General features: G+C 37.2%; 2 protein-coding genes across 3 annotated transcripts; one reads left to right on the top strand and one right to left on the bottom strand.

Annotated features, from left to right (window-relative positions):
* Positions 1-236: 236 nt before the first annotated feature.
* On the bottom strand, positions 237-4556 carry LOC121243413 (serine/threonine-protein kinase RHS3-like). The gene is made up of 4 exons (XM_041141531.1): positions 4109-4556; positions 3413-3488; positions 2406-3223; positions 237-1385 (listed from the first exon to the last, which is right to left on the bottom strand). The coding sequence occupies exons 2-4, from the start codon at positions 3449-3451 to the stop codon at positions 518-520; spliced, it is 1725 nt and encodes a 574-aa protein (XP_040997465.1). The 5' UTR covers positions 3452-3488; positions 4109-4556; the 3' UTR covers positions 237-517.
* Positions 4557-5691: 1135 nt separating this feature from the next.
* On the top strand, positions 5692-9786 carry LOC121243414 (UPF0678 fatty acid-binding protein-like protein At1g79260). 2 transcript variants are annotated; one of them, XM_041141532.1, is made up of 4 exons: positions 5698-6175; positions 7366-7434; positions 9392-9535; positions 9651-9786. In XM_041141532.1, exons 1-3 carry the CDS (start codon positions 5858-5860, stop codon positions 9509-9511), a joined length of 507 nt encoding a protein of 168 aa, XP_040997466.1. In that variant the 5' UTR covers positions 5698-5857; the 3' UTR covers positions 9512-9535; positions 9651-9786. The 2 variants fall into 2 exon arrangements, with proteins under 2 accessions (XP_040997467.1, XP_040997466.1); XM_041141533.1 differs by lacking the exon at positions 7366-7434 and having other exon boundaries at positions 5692-6175.
* The last annotated feature ends 998 nt before the right edge of the window (positions 9787-10784 follow it).

A 10784-nucleotide genomic window follows, 5' to 3' on the forward strand; every position in this document is an offset into this window, starting at 1 on the left:
TATCTTATTTGTAATTATGGTTACGAGTCCTCTATCTATAGGGCTCTTAGCCTTAAGCCATCAACGAGTCTTCTTGAACTTACGGGTGGGCTTGGTCTTAGAGATAGGCTCGAAGCCTAGGGGTCTAAATGTCCCCTCCAACAAGTTTCAATTATAATTATCTTGAATTTTTTTATTGAATGTTAGCATTATTTAAAAATTATATGAGCTTAGCTTTTTATCTTTAAAGCTGAATATGACCTCAAATCACCTTGAATATATTGACAAATTATATTGATAAAATCCAGAACGTCAACCTTAATAAACAAATTATACAGGTGAACAAAGAATTGAAAACAAAACTTCTAGAGGAAGTTTCCATCCCTACATGTACATACATACATATATAAATATATATATAAATATTTATTCGTCTTCACCTAAGAAACAAATAGATAGAAGAATGTCTTCTTCGATCTTCAACACAACCTCAACAAATGTCTCATCAGGCTTCTTTTTGTGTTTTGCTCTGTTATTTCTAGAAGTACTCAAAATCTATGTAAGAAGGATCGTTAAAACTGGTGTTGTCTTTGTCACCTCCAATCTCTGCCATCTTCTTCTCTGCCATGCTTGCCTCTTTGCTGCCATACTGTGAGAATTCTACAAGATCAGGAATGTGGGGAGGCATTGCACTTCTTACCAGGGCCCAGTTCACTCCCTCAAAAAAAGGGTGTTGTTTGATTTCTGTAGCACCCCTTTTGTATGCGATCCTCTTATGTGGTTCTTTCACCAAAAGTCCTCGTATAAGATCACGAGCCACGAAACTCACACGTGGAGTTTCAGGAAATCTCAGTGGCTGGCCTACTACATTGAAGAGTGTGGCACGATTGCCTGAGCCTTTGAAGGGAGTTGTCCCATGCAACAGTTCGTATAAGAAGATGCCAAATGTCCACCAATCTACTGCACTTCCATGACCCTCTCCACGGATGATCTCCGGTGCTAGATATTCATGTGTCCCAACAAATGACATTGAGCGCACATTTGTTGGCTCTGCCATGAGTTCAGGGAGGGAGCCTCCATCAAAGAACCCGAAATCTGATTTTGATTTACGATTCTTTTTACTCGGTAAAATGCGTGGAAGAAAAGTCGATGGCTGCATACAGCCATGCACTGCAAATTCGTCATCCAATATTCCTCCAACACCAGTAATTCCACCATTGCTTACGTTGATAGTTGAAGACTTGACAAGTGTAGGGCTCACAGAGCAACGCAGGGATAAATCAAAATCTGAAAGCATGATATGACCCTCTTCTCTCACTAGGACATTTTCTGGCTTCAAATCCCTGTAAACAATACCTAGCATGTGCAGATACTCAAGTGCTAACAACACCTCTGATGCATAAAACCTGTTAAAAGAGCAAAGAGCCAAGGAAATCTATATGCTCTCAGTTTTTTAAAATTGTAAAAGAAACTCAATTCAGTAAGCAAAACAGAAATTATTTAGATAGATATTGATAGTGGAGAAGAAAACATTGATTTATATTTATATAGAAAAGGGAAGGTGTTGATGGAAATTATAGCCAAGTTTTCAGTCACAGACCCTTTATACCAGTAAATGTTCATTTCCAAGAGTATATAGTCTCCAATCTCCTCATGATATCTACTTCGTTTTTATCTACTTTAAGTTCAAATAGTTGAAACAAAGTGAGCTTTTAAATAATGACACTGAATTAGACATGTAAGCTATAAAATCAGAGCAGATATAGCGTGCAACAAAGGTTCCTTGAATAATCAAGGCTCCTTCGCATTTGGTATTCGAATAAAACGTAAAAAGCATGCTATTACTAGTTCTTTCCCTCAGGACTCAAAGAAGACATTTGTATAATCTTCTAGCTTTGATGTTGTAAGACGAGGTGTAGGATAGAGGTGATGACCAACCATTAATTCTTAAGTTCATATACTTGTATCAAAAGATGAGCGTTTTGTCATGTTAACTTGTTAAACTTTAACACAATTTATCTGATATATTATAAAATAAAAATTTGTGTAGTCTTCGAAGTTGTCGAAAGAATTGATGGACTGCTTTATATATATTAGGCAGAACCTTCCATTCTTTCAATTTCCATTGAAACAGAGGATCCATGTTGAGGAAGATTTGTTAAGTACTTTAAAAGATTACACTTTGATAATTCAATTATCTGGTCTCTTAAGTAACCAAGGAAAACACATACTCCCTCTCTCTGATTCTTTTTCAAATAGGACAATCATATTTACCATTTCTGGTTATCAAAGCCCTTTGCTAAATTCAGACATGAAGAAATAAAACACTCAACATAAATTTAATAATATTTATTGTAGAAAAGATATACTTGAATGATAATCACAAGATAAAAACAAGAATTATAGGTAGATGGAGAGGTACTTACCGTGCAGCTTCCTCAGTAAAATACTTGTTAGGTTGTTTCTGCCGTAGAGAATGAAGGTTACCTCCACTACAGAACTCCATGACAAGGCAGTAGTATTTATCAGTTTCAAAGTAAGAGTATAGGGTGGGCAAAAATGGGTGGTCAAGAAGTCCAAGTATCTCCCTTTCCGTCTGTGCTCGAAGAAGCTTGTTTCTACTCACAAGGGAGGCCTTGTCCATGACTTTCATCGCAAAGTAGGCCTTAGTTCCTTTAAGTTCAACAAGATAAACACTCCCAATATCTCCATATCCAATGCGCTTGAGAAGCCGAAAATGGCTAAGACTTAGAGAGAAACCCTTAGAAACAGTGTTAATGGCATCCCATCGCACATCACCACCAGTGTGCGGCCTGAGGGGTGTGGGCGAGCTCTCTAAGCTGTCACTACGAGAGCTACTTCCACTCCCGTGGCCAAAGTTGGAGAAGAAACTTGTATTCTTTACACCACCTGTTGAAGTTGTAGGGAGTTCAGAATTTGGAGACATCCTTGGGCTTGAGACTTGGTTGTAGTTATTAGAATCAGACACAAACTTGATAGCTGGGTCCATTCCTCTAGAATCATATGGAGGGGTAATTGTCAAATTTGGTTTCCTTTTGGAGATTGGATCCTTATGTACAGCTTTACATGCTGAACTTTTAGATGAATCGACAGACATATTTGCTCCTTGATCCACTTTTTTGGCGCGAGTCAGTTGATCATCAACTGAATTGGCACCATTTTTTATACAATCATCCATCTTTGTGGGTTGACAGGGTGCTTTTTCTGATGAAACGTAGCTCATCTGCATTAGCAAATGAAACATTTGTTTATATCATGATGAACGCATCAATCTTCACATACAGAAATACATGCATACATACATACATACATATATCATATATATATATATATATATATATGTTCTCAGAATCTTTTCTTGAATCGTATGATGTTGCATGAATGCGAACAGGTATATGGAAGAAGCAGTTACCTCAGATGAGTCTGGCCTTTTGATAGGATTTGATGACATTTATGGGCAACACAGCAGCACCGATCAACAGGTAATCCTGGCCAGATTGGTGTGAATATGAATTAATACTCCGACAAAGAAAATGCCAAAAAAAAAAAAAAAAAAAAAATTATCTGCAACAGATCACATGATCATGTGGTCATTGGTCGTGTAAAGGTAGATTAGGCTTAACAACTATACTCTCCATTTAAACGAATCACAAGCTCAAGTGATTCGATAAATATATCCATAGTATTCACTTAGGCATACATGTGTGAAATTTTGCATTGACGAAGAGAATAAACATTCAAAACATGCCAAACAAACGAGTCCATAACAAAAACTATCAAATAGTACATTCTTTGGAAGCATTTCTCATGCATGGCATTGTTAAATAAGCATCTGAGGCAAAGCAAAATCAACTTGTGTGAGTACGTGCTGGGCACGTAAAGGAATGTGACACAGCACAAACATCACAATCACAAAGGTCAAAGATGGAAGATAATATAATATATACAATTGTGATTTGGGAATCGATTGCTCGAAAAATAAAACAGGTAATAAATGAAATAGATAATGTAGGAGGAAGGAGAAAAGAAAAAGAAAGGGAAAAATCAATTAAAAAGCAGAATTAGCATGGACCCATGTAAAAAATACTGGGTGGAATGCAGAACGAACCAGGAATTCAAAAATGGCAGCAATGAACAGCGTGGTGTGTTTTCCTGAGAATTTTATTGCATTTCCCCTGAATCTCAGAACGAGTGAAATGATTTTCTTGGGACTTGGGAGAGGAAAATGAGAGGCAGAAATTGCAGGGAAAGGGAGGAAAAAAAGAGAAAGAAAGAAGTGGTTGGGAGGGAAGTGGTTTTCTGGGTATGGAGAATGAGCTGGTTCAAGATTGAAGCACCACCCTTCATCAGGTGGAGTGACAATTGTAGAGAGAAATTTGTGGAACAAATTAGAGAGAATGATAACAGAACTAAAACGAGAAATTTCCATATTTATAGTATCATATATATATATATATTATACATTATTATATAAAAGAAACAGAGAAATATCAAAACAATGTGTGTTCTACTAAGAAGAGAGAGAGAGAGTGAGAGAGAGAGAGAGAGGAGAAACGGTCAGCTATGAAGACGGATTGGATAGGCGTTTAATCCTCCCAAATCAAACGTGGCCTCACTCATATGCCTTTACTTTCCAACTATTGGTCCGAACATAAATTAACTTCCTAGCTACAAGTTGTTCATGGACCGGAAAATCTATCTGAGAAAATTCATACTTACAATTTTATATATATTGTTAAGTCTTGTTTCGCGCACTTTTGAATTGGATTCTAGAAACTCATATATTTGGACGGTCACTTGTATACTTTAATCAAATAAGGAGAATGAGGGTCTTGGTGGTGGCTAGGGAGTCTCCAATGTTAAAGTCAGTATATCTCCTTAATAGTTTGTGTATAAACTTAGAGGAATTAGAGAACTTTTTGTATATAGGGATCGACTTTTATACTAGACTTTTCGAATGGGACAGCTCATCCCTGACTTTGAAGGGCTCATGTCCTGTTTAGTGTTCGTTTGGTCAGAATCCTTTGATGTAGCATGACTCCCTGATTTACTTTACCCAAAAACATTCTTTGTTAGGCTTTCCCATGCCTATTGCCAGAGAATCACGAGTTTTCCATATTTCCTACCTTCATACCAGTGCAGATCCCAGTTTGTCATTAAGGTGGTATTAGGGCGGCAAGTCTCTTCTTCCTCGACCATCCACTTTCCCCTCTAGGGAGTTGATTTATGGGTGGGTTATACATGTGGGCTGAATACCATGCTAAAGACCCATTGACTCCCTTTAGCAGAGGGTCGTAGGGCTTCGTTGGGCCCTCGAACTAGCCTTCCTTATGGTTCTTTGTGAGTTTACTTCTAGGACCTATGGAGGAAAAAACCCGCTTACATACGTAATCATATATGCTAACGTGTTAGCCATTGAAATAATGAAGATTTTAAAATTTGAAATATAAATTTGAAATATTTTCAAAAAATTAAATAAATTTGATTAAAATAATTTCTAATTTATTGATTGAATTTGATGACCCAGCTTAATCACATCATATAGACCTTATAACATTTAATATTATCATAATCTTATAGCACGTCACTCATAGATCTCATATTAACAATTAATTCATGTAATTATATTCCGTTCAAAGTTATATCCATTATCCACAAAACAGAAAAGGAATGAAATATGTAAGTTTGAGTTTGACCGTGTTGGACTTCACGCCAGTAAAGGTTTCCATTCGCTTTGAAATAAACGTTGAGCCCAAATCATTAGGAGGGAGGCAGGGAGTAGGATTGCTAGCAATTAGCATCCTAGTGGTCTGACTCGACGATAGCTTAGGATAGCGTAAATCCCGAAGGTGAGAAAATGGAGAATATTTCACAACCGCCGGTACCGCCGGCAGATGCAGCGGCCGTGCACCCGGGAATAGAACCCATATCGTACCTGCTTGGGACATGGAAAGGGCAAGGAGAGGGTGGCTTTCCCACCATCAATTCTTTCTCCTACGGCGAAGAGCTCCGTTTCACCCACCATTCTTACAGGCCCGTCATTGCTTACACCCAGAAGACTTGGAAACTCAACTCCGGGGAGCCTATGCACGCGGAGAGCGGATTCTGGCGCCCCAAACCCGACGGTTTCATCGAAGTTGTCATTGCGCAAAGCACTGGTCTTGCTGAAGTCCTGGTACTTTGGTCCCTCTAATTCATTTATCATATTTTCAGCATCCCCGTTTCATCGTATGTGATATATTATTTCTCAAATTACTGATAAATTCCTTTTCTGTATTATTTGTCGAGTCGAATCCGTGATAATTTACAATACCGATAGCATGTTCATGAATTGCCCATCTAGTTGTGAGCCCTTTGTGAGGATGATTTAAGATTTCTAGTGGTCTGCCATGAAAACTCTTTATCTTTATTTATTTTTTTTTTTTGAAAAAAAAAAAAAAGCACTGATGCATTGAAATGCTTATCAAAACTTGTATTTAGGAAAACAGACGTCCATCTTTAAAGCTACTAATTTTTGTTAGTGAACATTGATGTTTTTTTTTCTGATAAGTTAGTGAGCATTGATATTTTATTATGTTTCACCCGACATTAGTTGTTGCTAATCATTGATAAGGAGTCAAGATTAGCCTTTTTCTGCTATTTTTTAATGTTTGGTTTAAGCCTAAATGATCTTGAATTCTAAATTAACATCAATAACAAATTCAGATACGTAGTATGAAGTATTCAATTAGGTGTGTCGCTCTTAATCTGTGTACTTGGGATGCGCCTTTGCATTTACTAGTAAAGTTCTTTTTTTTTTTTTTATAAGTAAAAATATTATATATATCAATAGGAGTAACCAAGTACATTGGATGTATACAAGAAAACACCTAGCCCATACTAGAGAGCTCCTAGAGACTCAAAAAGCCTGTGAAAAACTACCCAAAATACACCAAGCCCAAATTGGAATAAAAACACATCTCCCCAACCCCAACCCCAACCCCAACCCCAACCCCAACCCCTTGTTTCCCGAAAGACTAATACTCTACCCGAAACTCCCTTTACGAGAACGTCTTCATGATGCCCTCCTTTTAGTCTTCCCTCAACTTGAGCTACCACCCTTAGCATCGTAGTGAGTAGTGCTTTAAATTGGTCTTCACATCCTCCATGTGAGAGCCCCATGATATGTTGAATCTCATTAACCTTATGCAGAACCCAATCCGATGGTGAACACGCTAGTAGTAAAGTTTTTACTGGGAAAGCTTCTATGCTGCTTGGTTCGAAAGCAATGGTTTTCAATTTTGTTTATACAACTGCTTTTTCTGCCCCTCTTTTATATCCTGGTGTGTTTGGCTGGATGTGGTAACCATATGATCTCCACTCCAGAAAGGGACATACAACACAGAAGAGAAAGTCATAAAGCTTCAAAGTGAACTTGTGGGCAATGCCTCTAAGGTAATTTAATTCTGGTAATTGTAGTATACTATTTTGCAACAGTTTTTTGATTTACGTGGGCATATGAAAAATATCCTATTATTTTAATTTCCTGCTAAATGAATGAGCTCTCTCCAAAACTACTTAAGAAATATATGAAAACCCTGTTGTTCCACCTTCAGAATGCTGGGCTTATAAATTCATTGTCGGTTGAGGGGATATGTGTATAAATGGTGAAAAATGAGCTGTATTAGCAGTCTGCTTTTTCTTTTTTCTTTTTCTCTTGGTAATTGGTTGTGTACCCTTGAAGATAACTGACTTCAGTGTCATCTTCACTCTCCCCTCTCACTCCAGCCAAAAGCCACTTTACATGATAAGGAAATAGCTAGATAGCTTCAGATTTATGTACTCATACTATGCATTGCAAAACCTGTGAAGATGGTGCTCTGGTGAGAAATTAAAACTCTTCCTCTTGACCTTGAGATGGACTATACCTCAAAAATGTGGATTTGAGTTTTATTTTTGAATATTTCTTGTATCCAACAGCTTTGAGGTGCAGCAACAGTTCATTTGAGGTTTGTCCTCATTGAGACAGGTGCTCATTTTGGATTTTGATTCAGAAGGTGATTGTACTAGTACCTCTTGCAAACTCATGGGTTTCTGTGAACACCATAATGAGTGAAAATCAAGGTAGAGTTTATGCAAGTCATTCTAGATGGTGCTTTTCTGGTTAAGTAGTAGGTTTGTTTTCACAACCATTCTCATCTCAACTCATCTAATCAAATCATTACAACTTTCTCAAATTCCCACACAAAATAAAATAAACAATTCAACTTTTTCAAATCCCAAAACAAAAATAATATTAAAAAAATATATTCTAACAATATTTTATTCAACTTTCACATTTTATCTCAACTCATCTCATCTCATGTGCGAAAACAAACGAGATTAATTTTTCTATATGCTTTAGGGTGGCAGTCCCTTCAATAATCCCTTCCATTGATGGTGTTTCCGGGCCTTCTTCTAGAAGCCAGGGATCTTTCCTTTGTGCTCACTATCCATCCACTCATTCTGTGTGTTTGGTGCCTGGTCTTCGGAATTTGATATTTGAATTAGTAGTAGAAGGCAATCTTTTCTTATTAAATAAGTAGAGTTGACATTTAAAACTGGTTGCTATTGTTACTGCTGAGCTGTGTTCACTGGCATCGTATTGGCTTTGCCATAAGATTAATTTTGCATATTGCTAGAGTTGAACAGGTTGCACTAACCTCTTTACCTTTGCTTCTAAAATGATGTGACCTTGCCTTTTCAACAACTTTTCCCGTTCTGAGTTTTTAGACTTGGACATGGTGTTCCATTTTCACCATTATGTATACGGGGGGCATTGATGATAACTTTCATTAAGATGATTATTTTATGAGGATGGCTTACGGACCTGAAAAGCTTTTGATGGGACTGGTAAGAGTAGCGGCTTTCTACGAGTTGAAGGGGCTATTTGGGCCGAGCAAATGCAAGTGTACATATAAATTTTGTAAACCGGATTTGGAATCGAACTTTTTTTTTTTTTTTTTTTTTTTTTTGTTTATGAAGAAATGAAATCCATTTACAAAAGAGACTGAGAGAACACTGGGAAGATCAATGGATCAAGAGAACATGAGGAAGGTATTACCAGGTGGCATTTTGAGCATATTTAACGTCATACTAAAAGATACATGAAGAAAATTGCCCCAGTTTTGGAAATAGAGGTTTGAAAACTCTGGCATCCTAATTCTAAGACTAATACCATGTAATATCTATGTCCTTGACTCCTCGTGTCATTGGATTAATCTCCATTTTTTCATTTGCTGAGAACTTACGTTATTACTAGTGGTTAATTTATATTATTAATGCTGTTTGACGCTTTGGCAAGAAAAATCTCCTGCTCCTCTGCTGAAAATGTGGAGTAAAGTAATCCCCATCGCTTCCTTTTCTGCTACAGGTGAAAGAGATAACCCGAGTTTTTCGGTTGATTGGTGGAGATCTATCTTATGAGGTTGAGATGGCTACAAATTCTACCAGTCTTCAACCACATCTAAGAGCCTCACTCAAGAAATTATGACCGAGTGGTGTTAAGAAAAGCAAGGTGAATAAAATCAGCATCAAAATTGAATCCTATTGGACAACCTCCGCAGTTGTTTGATGCAGCTACATCTTTCTTAAACTGACACTGATGGATTAGTGCTTGGCTCGTATTTCAGGTAGGAGCTGGAGCTTATAACTTCTATGAACCCAGTCTTTAACAGAATCTGATCTTGTAATTCACAATGTATATCTATAAGTGGTTCCTTGTTTCTACCAAGACCTGCCAAGAATTATTTCATATAGCTTTGGACATTGTTGTCTCTCTCTCTCTCTCTCTGATCTCTGAACCTGGTTTTTAGCACGCCTGGAATTCCCAGTTCATCTTTCAAGTATTGGGGATTTCCTCCAGCGGCTGTATCCTCCCTGGTTCTAGGTTTCTAGCCAACATACAGTCTGTTATCCCAAGTTCATGGCTCCCATGGTCCAAGTCCACCATAGAGAGAGAGAGAGAGAGAGAGAGAGCAACTGTTGCTTATAGCGCTCTAGCTGCACGCATCACTACATAAATAAGCAAAGTTCTGTTAAGGCTCCGTTTAGTGCTTCTTTTCTCGGCTTAGTGAGGAGTGTTTCTGTTTTTCAAGAGCGGAAGAAGCTACCTTCTAATCCGTTTGGTAACTCAATGGTGCTGAGTTTTTCCTCTTTTTTTATTTTATTTATTTATTTATTTTTATTGCAACGATTTTGCCTTTGACAAGTTGCAACCCTGCTGAACTGGTCCTAAAATGAACATTATAGCATTCAGAAGTTGTTAAAACAAAGTTTAACTCTTAAGGGTTGTGTTTGGGTAGTGGAGTGAGATCGCTATTTAATATTTTATTTTTATGTTTTATTTATTTTTTACTACTATTCAATATTTTATCATTACTTTTTTATCACTTTTTAACATTCAAGATCACATCACTACTCAATCGTAGGCTAAAGCTGAAATCCTTGAGAAAAGCCAAATGGCGTAGATAGTATATGGAGGTTCATCTATAGGTAGTTTTGAAGGGCCTTCTAGCCAGCAAAGTGGTCCAATTTCTTCTAGGCATGTATAAAAGAAGAGAAATGATATTTGTAGTTCTAGGGTAAGTAAATTTCGTGCACTTTCTATGAAAAAAATAGATAAATATGATATTTGTATTAAAAAAAATTAATTTTTAACGGTGGACTCTACTCTTTTTTAAAAAGAGTGCGTGAGGCTATTCTGAAGTCATATTTTATTGGCCTGGTAAGAAGATTGAAGTCAAGAGATTTATTAAGGAATGGGA

This window comes from Juglans microcarpa x Juglans regia, chromosome 8D, assembly GCF_004785595.1.
Source record: "Juglans microcarpa x Juglans regia isolate MS1-56 chromosome 8D, Jm3101_v1.0, whole genome shotgun sequence".
In the NCBI taxonomy this organism is placed as follows: Eukaryota; Viridiplantae; Streptophyta; class Magnoliopsida; order Fagales; family Juglandaceae; genus Juglans; species Juglans microcarpa x Juglans regia.

Bases quoted from the DNA above. Each gene is read 5' to 3' on its own strand.
- LOC121243413 (XM_041141531.1), bottom strand. From the start codon at position 3,451: ATGTCATCAAATCCTATCAAAAGGCCAGACTCATCTGAG. The intron at 3,224-3,412 runs GTAACTGCTTCT...TTGCTAATGCAG, and splicing joins AAAGGCCAGACTCATCTGAG to ATGAGCTACGTTTCATCAGA. The intron at 1,386-2,405 runs GTAAGTACCTCT...CTCTTTTAACAG, and splicing joins TTTACTGAGGAAGCTGCACG to GTTTTATGCATCAGAGGTGT.
- LOC121243414 (XM_041141532.1), top strand. From the start codon at position 5,858: ATGGAGAATATTTCACAACCGCCGGTACCGCCGGCAGATGCAGCGGCC. The intron at 6,176-7,365 runs GTACTTTGGTCC...TCTCCACTCCAG, and splicing joins CTGGTCTTGCTGAAGTCCTG to AAAGGGACATACAACACAGA. The intron at 7,435-9,391 runs GTAATTTAATTC...TTTCTGCTACAG, and splicing joins TTGTGGGCAATGCCTCTAAG to GTGAAAGAGATAACCCGAGT.